This window comes from Eurypyga helias, unplaced genomic scaffold, assembly GCF_000690775.1.
Source record: "Eurypyga helias isolate BGI_N326 unplaced genomic scaffold, ASM69077v1 scaffold13664, whole genome shotgun sequence".
In the NCBI taxonomy this organism is placed as follows: Eukaryota; Metazoa; Chordata; class Aves; order Eurypygiformes; family Eurypygidae; genus Eurypyga; species Eurypyga helias.
The window spans coordinates 1-20,946 of NW_010245700.1; the positions used below are offsets into that span (position 1 = coordinate 1).

General features: G+C 46.8%; 1 protein-coding gene across 1 annotated transcript; it reads right to left on the reverse strand.

The window, feature by feature from the left end:
• Positions 1 to 5,073: 5,073 nt before the first annotated feature.
• LOC104505378 (signal-induced proliferation-associated 1-like protein 1) lies at positions 5,074 to 18,432 on the reverse strand. Its single transcript, XM_010150175.1, has 7 exons — positions 18,198 to 18,432; positions 16,978 to 17,143; positions 13,386 to 13,629; positions 10,427 to 10,573; positions 7,841 to 7,955; positions 7,286 to 7,367; positions 5,074 to 5,469 (listed from the first exon to the last, which is right to left on the reverse strand). The coding sequence occupies exons 1-7, from the start codon at positions 18,428 to 18,430 to the stop codon at positions 5,326 to 5,328; spliced, it is 1,131 nt and encodes a 376-aa protein (XP_010148477.1). The 5' UTR covers positions 18,431 to 18,432; the 3' UTR covers positions 5,074 to 5,325.
• Between the last annotated feature and the right edge of the window lie 2,514 nt (positions 18,433 to 20,946).

Here is a 20,946-nt window from a genome sequence, read left to right on the forward strand (position 1 = left end):
CTGGCTGAATCCAGCACAGCATCCTGGTTTCAGTCTCAGAGTTCTTTGTGTGCCAAAAGCTGATGGGCCTCTCCTTCAACTGCTGAGAGCTTAGACTAGCCCAGTAGCTGGTCCTCCCCACTGGGCAGCACACACGTCCTCCTCACAGGCTGCGCAGCGCGAAGCAGAACCAGGGGCCTCAACCCAGGCCTTGGCTGAAGCACGAATACACAGTCCTGAGTACAGAAATGAGACATCTCTAGAAAAAACAAGAGATCAGAACTGTGCTGTAGGAGTCTGAGCAGTGCAGCAAGCCGAGCTCAGCACACACCAAGGCACAGGGCCTCCTGCCTGCCAGGCGCAGAGGGAGAGCAAACGTGGGTGCTCTGCTGCCAGCCCCAGGCAGGGGACAGCTTGCAGGCTTGCGAGGAGGGCACAAACCCCTGTGTCACGAGCTCTTGGAGGAATGGAGGCCTGCAACTACTCCTGCGGCTACACATTTCCACTAACCACCCCAGTAAAAACTTTTTTCATGATGAGGATAGTCGTGCATTGCCCAGAGAGACCATGAAGTCTCCATCTCCATGTATTCCCATGGGTAAAGTCCTGAGCAACCTGGTCTGACCTCAGAGCTGACCCTGCTTAGGTTGGGCAGACAAGAGACTTGTGAGGATCCTTCCAACCCGAGTTAGCTCGTGATGGACCACACAGGTGCCGCAGCCCCTACCCCTGCGGTCTGGGGAGGCCGTGCAGCTTGCTGCAGCACCCCAGTTTTACACGCACCCCCCAGCAGGAGCTCTTACTTGAGCTGGCCACACTTTGCTGTGCCCCAACCAACCCAGCCCACCCCACTTCAAGTCAGACACCAGACACCTGGGAGAGAAACGGTTGTGACAGACTGAAATCCCCTTCTGCAGGAAGACCGCTCCATGCGAGTACAAGAGGAGCCAGACAGAGGGATTCCAACAGCCGGCTGTGTCCCCCCAGAGCTGAGCACGACCCCCCCAGACTGCTGCAGTGGAAAGCGGGAGAGGGTCTGCCTCTCCCAGACAGCAGCTGCAGCCGGTCTGCACTGCAGAAAGAGGAGGTGCAGGTGGCTGCCACCTCCTGCCTTGGGGAAATCCACATCCAGACCTCGGCCTCCAACAAGTCCAACGCACACAAACTCCTCAGCCTCGCTCCCCTCATGCCCAGACGAAGGCAAAACCTCTGCTAGGGAAAGGGGCTCTTCCTGCAGCGCTCCGAAGTAACTCCATCAGCCTTTTTGCTCTCCAGCATCACCTCCAACGGCACAGCAAGGATTTCCTCACCACAGCTGGTATCGGGAAGAGGTGAAGGCTCTGTACCTCACCTCATCACCCCTCTCCTGTCCAGCGGTTACCGCCTCAGCAAGGCCCATGCGCCTGCTCCAGCCGCAGCAGCGGGAGAGGGACAGTGTCACCTCTCCTCCAGGGAATCCGAATTTACCACACCAGCTGGTAAAGAGCCACCCCGCCTCTGTTCCCCTGCTGTCTCGCAGCAAAGCGAGTTGCTCGTGTACAGGACTAACCCCCTGCTGAAGTGTCTGCTAGGAGACAGCCGGCTGCTTTGAAAAGAGCATTTGTTAACTGCTGACCCAAAAGGAGGCACTAGATGAGAGAAGGATTACCTAAAGGTTTTAAAGCCAGACCAGACAACCCTCCCAAAATTGTGCCTGGTTCACGGGGACCTTTCCCACAAAAGGAAAGCTGGGAAAAAGGCTTCCTCACAATACCCAAAAACTGGAACGCACTACAGAAACTCTAGGCTATCATACAGAAAACAGGCTTTGAGAGGAGTAAAACCTGGATACGTGCCTTTCATCCCCACACCATCTCTACCCTCACCCCATAACTTGCTGCCCAGTCCCCTTCCTGCCAGCCTCTCCTCTCGCAATCCCCCCTCCTGCGTGCCTCGCAGCTCACCTTAACACGACAGCCCAATACCCTCCCATCCAGAAACTCTAGGCTATCATACAGAAAACAGGCTTTGAGAGGAGTAAAACCTGGATACGTGCCTTTCATCCCCACACCATCTCTACCCTCACCCCATAACTTGCTGCCCAGTCCCCTTCCTGCCAGCCTCTCCTCTCGCAATCCCCCCTCCTGCGTGCCTCGCAGCTCACCTTAACACGACAGCCCAATACCCTCCCATCCGCTGCCGATACCTTCCTTAGCTCCTCGGAGAGCATTATCCACCATGGGGGCTGCAGTCCCCTGTGGTGACCCCCCTAATTTGGGGATGTGAGAGAAGGCAGCTGCTGCACTACCCCACCTGGTTATCCAGAGCCCTGTCACAGGGAGAACAGTACCGTCCCACTGGAACGCAGACAAGGGATACAGAACCGGAACATAAACCATCACTTTGAGAGAAGTGGGTGAAGGAGGAAGGCCCACACTCCTCCCACAGCCACCCGCCTCCTGCTTAGCTCAGCAACTCCTCAGGCTGGGAGATGCCGCCTGCAGGTTAGATCCTGCCCTGGTCTGGGCTGACCTAGCAGCGTGCACGGTGCAGCGTGGGAGCCTCTGGTGTGAACTCACTGTGAATGTGGGCAGGGAAACTGCTTGGCCTGCGGGAAACTTTCTGCTTCGGCTGTTACCAGTATCCCATTACGAACGGTGAGACAGCATCTGCCTTTCTTTCCAAGATTTGCTCCGTACTATTCAACCAGATGCTTCAATTTGCTCCTGCTGCCTCAGAGCTCCCTTGGCGGGTACCTCACTGCTGGAAAGGCAAATTTTCTTTCCCCATGTGCCTTTTACGGATCCATTCAGTGACCCTGGAAGATGCTTTCCTGCAGACAGACCTGGTTTCACATTTCTGAGCCATGCAGAACGGTGATCCGACGGGCCAAAAGACGGTCCGCTTAACACATGTCCGAGGTCACCTCCAGAGTCGAAGGAGGAGATCTGGAAAGCAAACCTAACACCTAATGTTTCACGCCCACAGGTGTGGCTCGGGGCTGCTCAAAGCTGTGTGGGTCCTTGGGCAGATGTGCCAGGCACAGTTTGGTTTTGACCTAAATTACCTTCCATTTTTCCAAGTAAGTTTTAAAATCCTGACAAATTATAAAAGAGCCACTGCCCCTCCATTACGGTATCAGCCTGGTAAAGCTCAGAGTCACCAGTAAAGGTAGCAAAACCTTGTAAACTGGGGAAGAAAATACATGGGGGCAGCAAGACACGTAAAAAGTCACGGGGTGACATGCGCATCTATGTACCAAGAAATGGCCTTCAAAGGGACAGAGTCGAAATCTGGTAAGAGAATGAAACTCCTCGGTCGCTGAGCACTGAGAAAAGTGCAACAGGAAGAAATGGAACGTCTGGAACGTCTCAAACAACAAACCCAACAAAATCAGAAGAAAATGGTTTAGAAGAGCCTTTAAAATGAGTTTTATTGTCAGAATTTTACAAGTAGCCTTCAGTGGCATCATACAAGAACTCTGTTGCAAAACTCTAATAAATAGTCTGCCCCAAGTCCCAAAATATCTTTTGAAATAAAATAAAAACCAAACTTAAAAATAAAAGAGAATAAAAGCAAGACTTCAGGATGCTCAGAGATGTCAGCAATATTTCCCATTTACAAATAATATCAGGCATTATATAAATCTCCTTCATACAAGTCATTAAAAAACCCAAGACATTCTAAACCTTTACAAAAGCACTCCAGAAATAGTTCCCAAAGAGACCCATTTCCATGACAAAACATTGGAGAAGAACTCCATGGGGATTAGCATCACAAATGAAGTTTGAGGGTCGAAGTGTAGTGCCCGTACTTGTGTGAAGCAGGACTGAGGAGCACACAAACAGGGTTTGAAGAGAGCACGGAATTTTCCGTGACAAGACTGCGCCGGGGGATTTCACCCTGTCTATCTGAGAATGTGGTAAAGGGAAGGGAGCGGATGCTCTTGACATCGACACCCACTGGCTTTACGCCAGGCAGTATTTGTTAAGGTAGCGAGACCGTATCCGCGGAAGGGAGCAGGAAAGGTTTCTCGGCACGCCACACAGTTCAATGCCTGCGCAGACCGTGGCGCTTAAAAGTCGTGTTCTGACACCTAAAAGGTATTTTCTGGAGAGGTAACACGTTGTGGCAAGGTAGCTGTTCCTTCAAAGAACAAGAAATTAACTTTCTTGGCAGGAGGCAGCTTGGGAAATCTCATGCTAGACAGATTCACCGAGGATTGGGGATTTCAGAGCTCCCATCCCAGAGTACGTTGAAAAAACACACTTCTCAAATTCACCTTCAGGTATTCCTCTGTCTACGGCAATGAAAGATTTGTAAGACCTCTCCTGTAATAAAACACCGCTGAATAAACGTTTCTCAAATCTGCTGTGATTTGGAAAGTCCAGAGAAACAGTATGGGAGGGGGCAGGCGCATGGAGACAGTTTATGCGGACTTTTCATGGAAACAGTTCAGGGGAAAGAAATCTTGATCTCTTTACAACTTCAGCCCAAGTCTTCTGCACCTACGCACCTAACAGCTTCCCCCGGAAGGGAAGGGGACTATGCGGAAGCGGTACAGCAACCGCTGACGGTATCTCTCAGCCTGCCTCATACGGCATGAACTGCGGCGTGCCTAGCCTCTGCTGTCCGTAAAGGTACTGGCAGCCACTGCTTCCACGGGAAACGACAGCCACCGGACAACGCTAACGCGACAGATGTGTGAAACGTGCCTCGCCCATGGCTCACATCTCCAGTCTCTCGCCACACGTCAGGATGCTGCTCGCACTGTACCACACGCTACGGACACGCGCTCTCGGTAACATACGGGAAGGTAGCACTAGCAGTCAAGCGCAAATTGCTAAGGAGACGCCTAAAAACATTGCACTGCGTCCCCTTGTCTGTGGCATACTTCAGAAAACAATGTAAGAAGAGCAGTAAAATAAACATTTCTTTCTAGTTTTCTAGATGTCGTAATATTTGCCAAAGCTGCAAGGAAAAGCGGATTACCTGAAACAGAGAGAAAGGAGTCAATGGAAAGGGAGGCAGATGGAACAGCAAGCCTGATCCAGCCTCCAAATCGTTTTGTACAGAGCAGATAAAGAGACCATGTGCAAAAAATAGACATTCACATTTTAGCAGTTAAACTTTTATTTTACGTTTTTAAAATTATTTACTTTGTTTCTTTTCTACAAAAGGCAGACACTGACTGTTGATCTGCAATTGTTCCGAGTGCGCGCAGGGATGCGTAAAAGGGCTGTTGGAGGATGAAGGACAAGGAAGTGCTCTGACTATACTTTCACATGTCGTGATTAAGGTGGCATTAAAGCTTAAGTCCCAGCAATAATATTCATAACAGATCGGTACCTTCCCTGCACACTGTTCTCAGTTCATATCAATTGTGTTGAAAACCCATTCGGTGAATTTCTTCAGTTTCTCCGTCGCGTTCTGGGATTCCTCCTGTAACCTCAAGTTGTCTTCCCTCAAGTGTTGCACTTCTGCCTGAAGACTGGCCTTGTCCTCTTTTTCCTTGGGCATGAAACAAAATACAGACCTTAGTGGAAGTTTTAGGCCATGCTTCTTACCTACACAGAGAGGCAAGAATCTCTTGAGACAGCGTGACTCTTGGTGTGTTTAAGGATTTTAGGTGCAGTAACACATGGTTTGGTGTGTAAGGGGCATTTGTGGCATTTCTCTCCTCGCTTTTTGCTTGAATGAGATGGATTTCTCTGTATTAAATTCTGCTGGAGAAGCTGGCTCCCCAGCTGGTGGAATAAAATTGGGCATGCCCTGTTCCACACAGACAACACGCATGTATGACTGCTGATGGTTAACTAACGGATAGGAAATATTCCTGCAAATACTTCCCTAGCTAAGAGACTTTTCCTCTGACCACAGCAGAACCCTGATGGACCAAGGAGGCAGTAACACAACACAGGAAGTTTCCACTGTAGAAATTATAAGTTTAGTGTATTGGGTTTGCATGGTGAGGTTTTCGTAGTGGGGCTACTACAGGGGCAGCTTCTGTGAGAGGCTGCTGGAAGCTTCCCCCATGTCCGACAGAGCCAATGCCAGCCGGCTCCAAGACTGACCCACTGCTGGCCAAGGCCGAGTCCATCAGTGACGGGGGTAGTGCCTCTGGGATAATGCGTTTGAGTGGAAAAACCCCACAAAACTGCAGAACAGCAACCGCAGCCGGAAAGAGGAGTGAGAATGTGTGAGGAACAGCTCTGCAGACACCCAGGTCATTGCAGGGAGGGGCAGGAGGTGCTCCAGGCGCCGGAGCAGAGGTTCCCCTGCAGCCCGTGGTGAGAGGGCAGGCTGTGCCCTGCAGCCATGGAGGGTCACAGGGAGCAGAGACCCCCCTGCAGCCCGGGGAGGATCCCATAACAGAGTAGGCTGCTGTGTGTGAAGGAGGCTGTGACTACGTGGGCAGCCCAGGCTGAAGCAGCTGCTCCTGAAGGACGGCACCCCATGGGAGGGACCCACGCTGGAGAAGCTCATGAAGAACCTCACGCTGGAGCAGTTCATGAAGAACTGCAGTCTGTGGGAAGGAGTCACACTGGAGAAGTCCATGGAGGACTGTCTCCCATGGGAGGGACCCCGTGCTGGAACAGGGGCAGAGTGTGAGGATCCCTCCCCCTGAGGAGGAAGGAGCAGCAGAGACAGCGTGTGATGGACTGACCACAACCCACATTGCCCGTCCCCCTGTGCTGCTGGAAGGGAGAAGGTAGAGAATTGGGGAGCAAAGCTGAGCCTGGGAAGAGGGAAGAAGTGGGGGGAACTTGGTTTTAGTTCTCATTACCCTACTCTACCTTCTATTTGGCAATAAATTAATTTCCCCAAGTAGAGTCTGTTTTTCCTGTGATGGCAATCGGTGACTGTTCCGTCCCTGTCCTTGTCTCGACCCACGAGCCTTTTGTAATATTGCCTCCCCCCTGCCCAGCTGAGGAGGGCAGTGACAGAGCAGCTTTGGTGCACACCCAGCTTGCAGCCAGGGTCAACCCAGCACAGTCTAAAAAACCCTGTGAACTTTTTAAGATCACCAGGATATATTTATGTGGACTAACTTCAAGCCTTTCACAGTGTCACCTGAATTACGAGTGGAGGTACTCTGAACCACCCTCCTGATTTAAGCAGAGGAATCAGGTGCCTACAAATTTAGCTACTCCACCCTAGTCTTGCAAAATCCGATGTACAGCAGGAGAAAAGTAGTAAAGAAAGGTCTCTTCCGTACACGGATGAGACTGTCAGAGGCTCAGGCACAGCAAAGCAGGATTACAGTTATTAGCATCACCTTTCAGCACTGAATGTCTTACAGATTTTCTGTAGATGAAACGTTTACCTTCCTTAAATCCTCTTGAAGCATCTTCAGCAAACCTTCCAGTTGGTCCACTTTAGAGGCGAGAGTTGGAGGAGATTCTTTACTGTTGAAAGCAGGAAACAAGAAGAGGTATGGATGGGATTTCCTGTCTTCACACCAGGTAGCCAACTGCCCTGACTACACCAAGTGGCTTTACGTGGGTTTGCATCAGGTATACCAAGAATTCACAAAATGAACAAGAGGAACCTAACAAAGAGCACCTGGAACACATGCAGCTCCGCAGAACAAAACTAACTCATAATTAATCGGGGCCATCTCATCACTGGACATCTCTACTTCTACTCATAGGGTAGCGCATTCTACTCGTTGTATGTGCCTTGAATTACCACTGCTTTGGGCACGTTCATGACATCTCAGACAAGAAAGAACCTGCAGAAAGGTTCAACTGGACTCAGGATTCTTGAGAATTTGTGAAGACTTCTGTGAGGCCTAGAGAAAGCTTTCCGGTAAAGATGTTCCCACTCTTTTCCTTACTTTGTGGCGGAGGGGGCCTGCGGATCTGGTGAATTCACTTACCCTGTATAAGGCTTTATCTGTGCAGTAAGCTGGTCCTCAGCCTGATCACCGCTGGAGGCAGCACTCACAGGCCTGTGATTTTCATCGGCAGCAGCAAAGAACGAAGCTCGCTGAACTGAGAAGGCAAACGCACAGAGAAAAACAACGGCAGCGCTGAGGGTTATTGGTTCATGCAGAGTGAAACTGCGACACTGGAGGCTCTCAAAGCCATCTCGGCGTTTGTCTCAAGCAGGGTGAGATGACGTCACGTACCAATATATCCACTTGACAGAAGCAAACTGGCATTGCAAGTGCCTGCACCAGGTTCTCCACTCTACCGGATTCAACAAGGGAGCAGTAGCCCCGGCAGAGCGCCGCACGCTCACGCGCATCACGCATCACCCTCGGGCTAAGCAGCTCTCCAGGAGGGAGATGCTGGAGTGCAAAGCAGAGATACCCGGGCGGCGCTCGCGGCATCCACACAAGGCCAGTTCCAAGAGAGGAAAGCCGCCAAGCTGCAACAGCCAGCGCCGTAACTTCCTGGGTACAACTGCGTGGTACTACCCCATAACTCAGTGACTGCATTTAGCATTCTTCCCTCCATAAAGGATCCCTTTATCTCGAGGACAGAAAAGCTCACTGTGCACATTTCACATGTGGAAAGTAAAACGACCAATGTAATTTTTCAGAACCCAAAATTTTTTCCTTATGCCTTGGAAAACGTTTTCAGATTGAAATGTGAAACCTCTTCCCTGCCTTCTGCCTACACTTTTTTTTTTGTCCTGTAACTGCTCAGATGTTTTAACACATCTCCAAAATCACTATCGCATGGGGTGTGACTGTAAACTACCAACTGCCCCTGCCTCTGGAGTTTCCTAGCACCAACAGTAACATAAAGACTCTTCAGTTTGATAAATTGACATCTCTCCCCCCCACCAGCTGCTGGTCTGTCACTGGAAAGAGAACAGTATTGTCTTTTTCTGCGTGGCAGATTTTTATTCTGTGCTTTCGACAAGACTAAAATTAACGTGCCTTGGTATTTGAAGGAATTTTTCCTGCTTCTCTCCTTTTTCTTTTGAGTGAAAACACTGAAGGTTGGTGTAGCGCAGGGGTCCAGGCAGCTTTAGTTTCAGCTGGTTGCAGACACCACTGTTTGTAAGTTCAGGGGCTGAAGACACCGATCAGGGATGTAGAAGAGAGGTGTCCAGGATCACAAATCAGAATTTAGGCTACTCAGTACTTGTCAATCCTGACTGGCAGCCGGCAGAGACTAGAGACCAGGATTACACTGACATCAGACAGCTGTTCCCTCTCCAAGTCACATCTGAATGTATTTTTACAGCGGTGAGATGAAGGTTCCAGCCAACACGTTACCCCAGCTTTCCTTCAGCCGAGCTGTCAGCTCGTTACCTTCACCACACTGACTTGGTTCACACTAAAGAGAAACACGCCTGAGTTGGGGGCCTACAGAAGTGAGGGATTCAGGTTAACGAGTACAGTCAAATAAACCTAACCAAGGAAAAGGAGGGCATCTTTTAAACAGAAATTTGTCCCCACAGCAAAACACATTAGAAGCTGGGTTTCTTCCCTACGTGGTGGTGAGAAAACCATCACTGCAAATTCATCTCCCCGAGGACTAGGGCTGACTCTGAATATCCTTTCCCAAGACTGCCCAGCAGAAACAAGAGACGTGCTGATCCTACAACTCCTACAGCAACGGAGCAGCGCACACGCACGCCTGGAACACCAGCTTAGACATGTGCTGTGTTAATGACGTGTGCGGCTACTACCAGAGAACAGTCAGGAAGGCAAGCTAATTCACAGCCTTCTCCAGCCACGCAGAGTAGTGTCTACCAGAGTCAGGATCAGTGAAAACACTTCCATGAAGGCGGGACGGCATTTTATGCAGGGCTTAGGAAAAGGCACTTATGTCTAATGCACCTAGAAAACTTTTCCATTGGATTATAGCGACTGTAAGGTAAACTCCCTTTGGGCTGAGGAATTTTAAATTCAAAGACACCTATAGGCAGCTTACTTCCTCAGTTTACTAAGTGTCAGAGAGATGGAAAGTGCCACAGGATGAAATGACACTTATGCGCAAGTTGATGTATTCGGAGTAGGCAAAGGGAAGAACGGCAATGGAAAAGTATACACCGACAAGGCCTATTTCCCAGATTACCTTGGCAGCAAACTCGGGCTGCACTACAGAAACTTCTCGCTAGTGCAGCAAGCAAGCAATCACTAGTGTGCTCAGGTGTTTTTCCCCCTGCTATTTGACTGTACTGTTGCACTTCGTGCCAGATGTCTCTTCCACCCTAGCTGTGATGTCTGCAACCGCTCTACGTGAAATGAAAAGTAGCCGGTTTCACCAAGATTTGGCCAAACCACAGCACAGAGGGATTGCAGTATGAAGAAATGGTATCTGAGTCTTACATACAAAGTTTTAGGCTGTTAAGACCCGAGTTGCTAATGAGCTTAAGCTTCAGACTAAGAACAAAGAGTAACAACCACAACAAAAGCAAGAGTCAAGATTCAAAACACCCCAACACTCCTTAATGAAGCCTGCATAAAGACCAGTTTTCTAAGTACTGCATTCTGAAAACTTACCTTCGAAGGCTTTGGCAGCATCCACCAAGTTTGACCAGTCCAGATCAGAGGCAGAATCAGGCAATGGCATAAGACCAGGGTCTGGCATGGGCTGCCGTCTTTGCTCCTGGATATCTGTGAGGGAGCTGTCTGAGGCAGAAAACTCTCCTAGAGTGATGCAGAACAAATTATAAACTCCATTAAAAAACCCTCCAAAATTACTTTCTTAATATTAATGCATCCTTATTTTGGATTTCTCTGGGATAGCCTCTGCACAAGCTGAAGATACTCTGGAGGGCTCTGCAGCCTGCTGGGTTTTCTACACTCCTGGGGCACCTATTTGCTCCTGTAAAAATACAAAATTGTGGGTTTTTTTCCCCACCTTTCTTTACAATCTCATAAACCAGTAGGAGCAGACTTAGGCCTACCGAGATGAATCAGAGCAAGAAAACCCTTGGCATGACTTCTGAAGCATTGTGCATTTCAGCAGTTTAGTGAAACCTCTTGACCTTCACTGAAGAACACCCACACCCACCCGTAAGCTGGTACCCAGCCCACTATGCAAAAATCATTGGCAAGCTTGATAAAAGGATATGAAATCCCCGTAACTTTTGTGAAACTGGTGCCCAGCAAAGTGAAAAACTTGAATTGTTGCCACTAACTGGGGGAAAGACCAAACCCTGAACCAAAAATTATCTACTTTATTTCTGCTGACTGGTTGGACAATCAAACCCCGTGTCAGTCAGCACACGCGTAACCTCAGAAGCAGCAACAATCTGCTCCCTTGTGCCCTCTGTCAGGGCGTAAAGAAAGGTCTGAAATATTTGTAGGTGGTACTAGAAGCACCAGAATTGCAGGGGTGAGATGAGGGACTGGGCACCTGGGAGGATGCTACAGAGAAGGAGGATACGGTGAACAATCCATCTGGACCAGAGCGAACAGGACGACAGCATGGTGGGCAGGACACAAGCCCACTGGAGGACAAACGTCACTAGCTGTGTTGCTTATTTCTGCCCCCCTTTTTGGGGCGGACAGTCTAATAACTATGTAACTTCAATAACTAAAGCAGCTTTCTAATAACTTTAAGTAATATTGCTGCCTGGGAAGCAATGACCAGAAGAGCTACCCTGCATTCGCTTCTTGGCTCAAAAATACTGCTGGGTTTTTTGTGTCTCTGTGGTGTGTTTACTTCTTATAAACGTTAAGTTCAGCGTAATATTAACACTGAGGATTCTTGTGTTATCTCCCCAAGAGAGGACAGTTATTTGGGAAGTTCTTAACACAAAAATATTCACAATTACTGAAAGGATACAGAGAAGAAAAACCTAACTGTTCGAAAAATTACCTGATTTAAAAGTGTGAGTTGGATTACTAATTGAGATGGAGGAGTAAATAAGAATATTTTTAGCTCAGTGTTTTCCCTCTTCAAACAAGTGAAGGTGCTCTGCAATGGCTGTTCTTTGTTATTAAGGTCTTTGAATGAGAAGAATTTTGAATAGCTGGAAACCAACAAATACTTGCGGCATTAAATATCCAGCTCTGTGTAATCCTTCTCCCAATGGCAAGTGTTGGGGGGGGGCGGAGACAATTCATGTGCCACTCTAAAAGCTGGTCCTTTTATTATGCAGGCCCTGTATTTTAAAGAAAACGGAAAAGTTTTGTTTTGTTGACAAACACAGGAAGTTTAAGTGCCAGGAGGAGTGATCGGTTTGGCGTGGATGAGAAGGTGACAGTGAAAGAAGGCTCTGTGGTTTTCTTTTTGGGAAACAGAGGTACCTAAATAAAAAGAGACCAAGTGCTGCTTTCCACTTCTACTCAGATGGCATCATTTATCTTCTGACCCCAAGCCCTTCAAAGCCAAATCCACCAGCCTGTTGGAAGCGTAACCACGCCTCCAAAGTTATTTTAGTGCATATAAAAAGCAGAAGTGGAGAGAGCTGAGTTTCCTAACTAACTTATGCATGAAAGACGTTACACAGAAACAACAGCTCGTGAAAATGTCAGGTTCAACACTGAAAACTGACGTCTGGTGATCACAGACAGATGAGAAGAATTTAGATCTCTTCAGCAGCCTTCATTGTCAGATGCATCCTGTTGCATCCAAAGGCAGGCCCTGCTTAGGGCTCACTGTAGTGAGCTGAATCTATTGATAGCCTCGTGTTTTCCTCCTGAAACATGCTAAACCATGATAAATCAGAGAGGACAGGTACTTCTTCAGAACACGTCGCAGAGCCCTGCGCTGTGAGATCCAGCCCTATTTCTGGAAAATGCATTTAGTACAGGTTTAGTTACAAGGTACAGCGGGAACCTGCGAAAGCCCCCTTGCTCACCGACCGAGACATTCCCGTGCAGCAGCACACAGCCTGTGCGACGACCCTACCGAGACGTTTCAGCGAGCTAACGGGGGGAAAGCCGAGTGCCTTCTCCACAGCGCTTTACCGAGCAGCTTTTCCTCGTTAGCTGCTGATGCGTGACTGAAATAAGGGACTCAAGTCCTGGAAAACAAATAGGCTAAGGGAGTGATTTTAAAAACTGCTGGTGCAAGAAAAGCTCTATCTGGTGCAGTTGTACATCCAAATGTCCACCAGTAGTTATCTGCTTTTATATCATCGTTTTCTCAAGGGTATGTTGTTCCCATAGTACCACACTAGTTGCCTGAAGTTGTCACTGGAGGATAACCAGGCATACATTATTTGCCCACCGGTCCAACTGGTCCAGATGACTCCTGGAAGGAATGGTGACAACTTACAGCCAATGAGGCAAATTTTTCTGCTCCTTCCACAAGGTGTGTGCATGGCCAGTCATTCACTGAAATGAGGAAAAAACATTCCCGTCCTATTTTAAGCTTTCAGGCACATAACTTGACCCTCCTCATTTTAGCAAATGAAGATGGAAGCACTAACTGCTGTAACAAACATTTTCCTTTAACACATTTCACACAGGATTCTTTTGAAAGCAGAAGAATGGGAAACAGGCTTACCATGTAGTGATTTCATTCCCAAAGTATACGACGGTCTCCGTAAGGGCAGCGACTTTGGGAGAGAAGGGTACGTGCTGGTGAAGAGGACATCGTTCGGCATGGCTTGGTCCAAGAGCGAGGCCCGCGAGGTGAAGAAGTGGTCCCTTTGACCACTGTAAATACTCTCATCTGACAAAGTCCTTTGCAAGGCACGCCTTGTGGTAGGAGTGCTGGGAAAGGGAGACTGACAGGACAGAGTGTGTGACTATACATTCATAAAAACAAATAGAAAGAAATGAGAAAAAACACATCAATAAAGAAACTTTTGAAGTCTGTGTTGAAATAGTTCTATTTTTTATTTTTTAGATAAGAAAGCAAGCGTTAAATATTGTCTTTTCAGAGCAGACAGGCTAAAAAAGACCTATCTGTTATCTTAACTACAATCTCCTTCAGAGCAGATTCCTTTAGTTCTTTTTCCCATCTCACCTTCTGCCTTTTAAATACCCTTCAAGTTTCTCCTGAAGTGGAAATCTCAGGGTGCCCTCGTGGGTCCTAGAGCTGACGTGGAGCTGAGCTAATGTTTACAGCAACAGACTGAATGCTGCCTAAACCAGCGTCCTCCCTCGTGCCCGGGGGAGGCTGCCTTCCTGCGGGACAGAGCACCGGCAAATGCCAGCTAATTACAAGCGCAGAACAGCTAGGAACACCCACCACCGCTTTGATCCTTCAGAAGGGTTTGAATCAAGTAAACAGCCCCATGAGTAAGAGAACTTGTGTCTCTACCCCCACCATCATCCCAGCTTCCTCCACGCTCCACGGAGGAGAAAGCAACGCCGTGGGGTTAGCCTGGCGTTACGTACTCTCTGGCTAGTGCCAGCAAGCCACTACCAAAGGACGCGTAACCATTCCCGTCAGCAGAGACACTGATTTTCAGGAAACCTCTTGCAACTTAACTATCTCCAAGGCATAACATTTCTTTACGGTTTGGCTCATATTTTGGTCCAAAGGCTTTCAAGGAGAAACGGCAAAGAGAAAGGAAGAGCTAACCACCCTCATGTGCTCTGCAAGCAAGTTTAAACAACAACGGAGGTAGTACAATTTCCAGAGTGATTAAACTTTTTTAATAAAAAGTTGCTCGTTTGCACATAAAAACAGTCTCTCTTCTCAGAAAAAGGGGAAAAAAAAAGGTTTAACAAACAGTACTCTAGTTCCTGTGATCAAAATCCCACACTACGAGGTTGAAGAAGAGCATGGAGGAAGGTCCATTGGTACTGTACAGTGGAAGACAAACTGCCATTATTTCCCCCCCGTCCCCCCAAATGTTACAAATTTTAACATTAAAAGACTACTGCACATTTTGGTTTTATGATTAAGCCTCAGAAACCATTCATTCCAAAAAACCTGCTACGATCAGAAGGAAAGAGAAGTCATGTCCCATGCTGACTTTCTATTAAGTCAAATTCCCCCTTCCACGTGGCCTCCCTCACACACGCCCATGACGGTATGAACCTGGCACACAGAGCTAACGCTTCAGAAATGACAACTTCCGGTACGCCGTTCTCGCGGTGTTACACCAAGGAGCAGGCTGATTTTCCATTCTGGAAGTTAAAAGCTCAATCAGCAGGTTGATGTTACAATCCAGTGAAATCTCCAAGTGCTTGTCCCGAAGTGGCAAGGGAGAAGAAGAGCTGCCAAGTCAAGCAGCGTTTACTCAAGGGTGGTAGAGGGCACTTAGTGTTACAGAATTAGGAGCTGGAACCACCAGTTAACGCAAGACGTTGAAATTAAAAGGCTGCACAGGTATGAGCATCTGATGGAGTTGGAACAGAGGCAATACGAGTAGGAATTGCCTTCTGGTAACGATGCAGAGGGGAGAGAAAAAGCAGGGTGATGTGACTTGCCTCAGAAGCTAAAATGCTAAGTAGTGAGGTAGGAGATAAGGTAGGCTGTGAGGATAAAGAGGCGCACAGTACACACAAAATCACAGCTGAGAACAAATTCTGCTACCAAACAAAGACTTTAGCAGCCAACAGACAGGAAGGAGGAGGATTTTTGGTCTTTGTGCAGTGCACGAATGAAGGGCATTAAGATTCTTTCTTTTATTTACATATTTACGGTGTGGAAAACCATTTTATGATGCAAGTGCAACTTCTTTGGTAAGACGAAATATAGAACTTATGCAGCGGGCAGAAATGACCATTAATTTTAAAATGGAAAAGACTAAATTGGTGTGGCACTGGTGTGGTAGAATGCTATTAACTTGCTGAAATTTATCAAAAGCGTAACCTGAGTTAACATGCTTGTTACAGTCACCCGGAAATAAAGATCAGGGTAAGAATCAATTGGCTGACCCCAGCGCAGAAAAACAACAAACCTGGGAACATACACACTTTCCAATGTCTTCAGCTCGCCTCTTTAAAAAGAATGGAGGTTCTTGGAATGAGAACAATCCCCTTGCTCAAAACAACCAACAGGAGTTTCTCCCATTGCCCATGTCCCACTCTCCTCAGAACCACCACAAACCCTGGAAAAAGATACCTTGCCATAGGGAAGGTTTTGTGGTTGGGTTTTTGTTTTCCTCTCCTCTGGCCTCAGAGGTAACATCTGAAATAATCTGTGTAGAGAACCCAGCGCCTACAAGTTTTAATAAGCCACCTTGGGTTTTTAAAAGCAAAGAAGTTGCAGCGCTCTCTTCCATGCGGTTGCTGTGGAAACCATTTGTGCTCTAGGTGATGAGTCTGGCTGTTAAGCACTGACTGTATGCAGAGACTGTAGAAATCAAGACATCTGCTTCAAAATGATGGATTTTTAAAATTAATATAAGCTCTTTTGTGTTATTATACACATTTTGAAACACACCACGATATGTTTCTAACCATTTATTCTGTATAAATATCTGACTGAGTTTGGGGAGCAGTCTTGGTCCTTGTGCAGTAAGAGGATGAGAGGCACAAGAGCGTGCTTTCTGCAAGGAGTTTCACAACTGTCAACAACTCACTGTCTAGTGACACAGAGAACAATTCAAACACGTGAGACAACATGGCTGGATTTTCCACGAGCCAGCAGTCCTGATGTTCTTTGCAATCTGGCATATCAATTTCTTTAAATGTGCACACAAAACTCTAATCATCTTGCAGTGACTGTGATAATGAAACTGTTCCCAAATGTATTTCTCTAGTAGATAAGTCTGTGGCAAATGGATGACTTTCTGTCCACAATGAGAATCCAAGGAATGCCTTGCATTTTATTTTCCTGTATGGAAAAGATCCTGAGAAACTCTTTGGTCCAATGCAAAGTCCAACCGTGTAAGCTCCGTTTGAACGAACACTTCAGCTCCGAGTGCTTTGAAAGCACCCGGCATTTTCTACACGGAAATCTTAGCGCTTCAGGGCCTTCATCCTTGTCCAAACGGTGCAGCATCTGCTGTATTAGTTTTATGCCTAGGCAGCACTGAACTCAATCATTAAATTCTTATAAGGTGTGATCTTACACATTTCTATTCTGTAATAATGAAACTACGGCTTGGATCAGAAGAGGACCTCTTCAGCTCTTCTCAGATTTCACTTAACTGTGACAAGAGATAGCCAGGGGACAGGCTCCCCCCTTAACATACCTTAAAATTCTTCTGGGACTCAGGCGTTGGGCTATCAAGATCTATCAATTTCTTCAGCTCTTCTTCAACGGTGGACTTGGATGCTCGTTTCGGGGATGCCCGCAGATCTCTTGCTGAAGCGCGCAGCCGAGGGTGGGCCATCTCACTGCCATCACTCTGGTGACGTCTTAAACGAAACGGAACAGACACATTCAGGTCTCAAAGCCCTGGGGCAGGAGGCATGAATGAAAACAAGAATTATAGCACCCTCAAGGTTTTAAAAGAAATAAAACTCAGGTAGGGGGCATGGAGGAGGGAAGGAGTTTCACTGAAACAGCAGAGCCTCATCTTAATGGACACCTGTTAAAGCAATAAACTTGTTCAAAAACATCAACTAGCAACACACTTAAAAAGGTTATCATAATACGTTTTGCCAATAAGGGATTGAATCTATTAAAACAACATGCATTCTGTACAAAACTGTCTTCAATGAGCCCCAAAGCAGCAAATCACTAAGTCTCTTTAATCTTTTAACTGGCTTTTTATAATGCAGTTATCACAAAGTTTCACCATCTCCTTCTGACAGACAGTTACTGGTATCACCTAGGGATACTGTGTTTGACCCAATAAAAGGAGGATTGAATAAATTACTTCATAATGGGCTTTCTGCACCACTTGCTTTCCAGACTTAAAGGAACAGTGTTTTCACTACTAAGTTGTTTCTCAGTTTCTCTTCCAAAAGAGAAGGCTGGGTATCATAACGCAGGGGGACCTTGCCTTGCTTTCAGCCGCTTAGCCTGGGCACCAGCAGCAATCTTAACAAGGCAACATGGAGCGCCACAAAGCTAATGCACAGCACGCACGGTACTACTACAGGGATGAGAGACTTAAGGAAAACTCAGGCTCGAAGTTAAGAGGATTTTTAGTAACTCATCAAAAAGCATTTTGAGCCACCTTTGAGTTGTCCAAAGGAAAGATAAGCTTTAACAGGGCTGAAATCCATACAGCTCTCTAGAAATGATAAAACCCATCTTTTACAAGTTAACATGGAATGAGATTAGCCAGCTATCAAATATGTAAACCTAACTGCAGAACTCCAGATCAGAGATTAAGTTCTACAGAAGACCAGGCATCCTATTAAATGGCCTTGAGCTCTTCTATACAGAGAAGTCCCACAGATCTCAATTCTTCTTTACAATTAAAGCAAATAACCAAACGAGAGAACTAAAAAACAGTCTTACTTTCTCGAATCCATAAACCCCACTGAGTTTATCGTCCCTTCTGGCTTTTTCCATCCAATCAGATACTTGCTAGTAGCCCCCTGGCGAGGGTAGAAAGTCCGAGGACCAGAGGAGGAGGAAGAGGAGGAGAAAGAAGGTGCGAGCTGGGGAGAAGTGGCAGGATGAAGCTCTTCTTTGGGTGAGCTTCTGGCACTGGTGAAAACCACCGGGCTTGCGGAATGTCGTGAGCTCATGGTGCTAGGAAAAAAGCATAATAAAGAAAATTTGCCTCACATTTGTATATATGCACCTTGTTCAACTATTTCTGAAGCACAACTCCGGACACAAGATGTTACGCTTATCAACAGTGGGTAGAGTAACAAAACCATTTTGCTCTTCTTAAGGGCCTTTCACCAGTGTTTCATAAAAACATCTCAGAGTAATAACAGGTTTTGTGATCAACCTCTAAGGATGCAACATACCACCTCATTCCCCTTTATGAATGAGAAATCTAGGATTCCCGATCATTTGGCAGCTTAAAAGTAACGCAAGTGATTGTAGCTGAATTAGCAACAGAGAACCCAAATCCAATTTCTTGCTGGAATTCTCAGCATTGGAACAAAACGTAATTTGAAAGAACTTAAGCAACAGGAAACATCTCTTTAAGCCCCCACAACAAAGCCAAGAAGAAACCCGTACATCTTTCAAAAGAGGGCTTCCTGGCTTTCGCCTGAAAAGTGGTCACCGTTGGCAGAAACCAGACATGAACTGAGAAGTCTGAGCAGGTCTCACACGTACATCATAACTTGTCCAGACAGGAAAAATGGAGTTAGAATGATCAACTAGGGTTCATCTTTGGAAGAACAGGAGCTTTAGATGGGAGCTACTCTTGAGTTATGCTGATTATTAAAATCCGATGCAAGTTGCATAATATCAAGGGTACTAGGGCTTAAGACAGTATTTACTGTAACAACCTCAAAAGGTCAGGCCTTTCTACGTACAGGTACAGGAAAACCTCATGTGCTGCCTGAGTACTGAAACACCGTTGCGTATTTGGAAACCAGTTTTCTATCAGCTCTCCACACAACTCAGCCACATTTTCACCCCTGTATTCAACACTGCAAGGAAGGAATTTGAAACAGATGGCCCCCGTGGTAAAGAACAGTTTCTGACTGAGAAATAAAAATTAGCTGGAAGGCTGAATAAAGTCACCGAATAAACTTCTCATTCTTAACAAAAAATTCTTCACCACTCGTTTCACATCTTGATAAAACAATGCATTTTCACATCTCTCCTACTGAAAGAGAAAAAAGATTTTAAGGTTAAATTTATGTTGACACAAGGGAAAATGATTTCACCTATGTTTAGCCTTATAGAAGCCAGTTATCTAATCTATGCCACTTGCCTGGCTCCTGTTGTAGTCAATGGAGAAATATCCTTAGGAGGTGAGTCTCCTTATCTTAAACTAGGTGACTCAGACACACAGGGAGAAACCAGTGTTTTGGAGTTTCTCCTCTCTCTCCACTGACAACAGACGGAGCCTACATTACCACCTTCAACTACGTTTCATGTTCATATGGCTCAAGTTAAGCACCACCAGTCCCAACAGGTAAGTGCTGTGGATTTAACGAGGAGTCGGAGTGGACTGCAGCCTTCCCACCTCCAAGAGCACCGGCTGCTGCAGCCCAGGCTTCCAGCTAATGTACACGGGGACAGCTGTGAAGTCCCTCCCATCAGGGGCAGGATGTACCTCCCCGTATCTATGCAAGTCAAATGACAGCGGTAGAGACTTGGTACTGAAGAACTAATTTCTTTCTTCCCTCCGTCTGTAGATTAAAAGGCCTACAGAAAAGATGGCAGACTGGGAAAATACAGGAAGAGATTTTCCTGTCCATCAAACCTGTGTATTTGGCACTGCACATCACAACCTTCGTATTTGTAACAGATATTAAGTAAACTTAATTTGTAGCAAGAAAGCAGAGAAAAATAAGAGCTGGGGGGGACAGGCAGCACGTTGCTCCTCATTCCCCCTTCTCTCCTTAAGTACAGAAAGAAACCTCCTACACATGCTGAGTAACCCACCCCATCTGTGAGGCATCACCACTGCAAAATTAAATGGCCAAGATCTGGGGAAGACGCACATCTTCCAAGAAAATGCATGGGTCTGGTTTTTTTTCCCTTTCACTTTTACGCCCTTTTAAATACACTCAAGAAGCAGAGAAGTCTTTCCATTCAGTGTAGGAAAAGAGGTTTTGATCACATTTCACAGTTCTTTAATCCACCAGGTAGTACTTAAGGAAGCGCTAGTTGTGAGAAAACATTTCTTGATAAAAAACAGTAAAAACTCCTAGACAGGCTGGTAGTGTGGATCCTTAACATTACTAGGCAAAGAGGGTAAAAAATGGCATTCAGTATGTGCTACATAAAATTCATATATATAATGCACATGTATATTGTCATGGTTTAACTCCGGACAGCAACTAGGCCCCACATAGCCACTTGGCTCCCTCCCCCTCGCTGGGACGGGGGAGAGATTCAGAAGGGTAAAAGTGAGAAAACCCGTGTGTTGAGATGAAGACAGTTTAATAGGTAAAGCAAATGCCTCACACACAGGCAAAGCAAAACAAGGAATTCCTTCACCACTTCGCACCAGCAGGCTGGTGTTCAGCCATCCCCAGGAAAGCTGGGCTCCATCACATGTAACGGTTACTTGGGAAGACAAATGCCAACACTCCAAACTTCCTGCCCTTCCTCCTTCTCCCCCCAGCTT

Excerpts from the sequence above, each read along its gene's own strand:
- LOC104505378 (XM_010150175.1), bottom strand. The coding sequence starts at position 18,430 with ATGAGCTCACGACATTCCGCAAGCCCGGTGGTTTTCACCAGTGCCAGA. Across the intron at positions 7,956-10,426 it reads TGCTGCCAAAGCCTTCGAAG|TTCAGCGAGCTTCGTTCTTT; the intron begins GTAAGTTTTCAG and ends TTGCCTTCTCAG. Across the intron at positions 7,368-7,840 it reads CAGATAAAGCCTTATACAGG|TAAAGAATCTCCTCCAACTC; the intron begins GTAAGTGAATTC and ends TGCTTTCAACAG.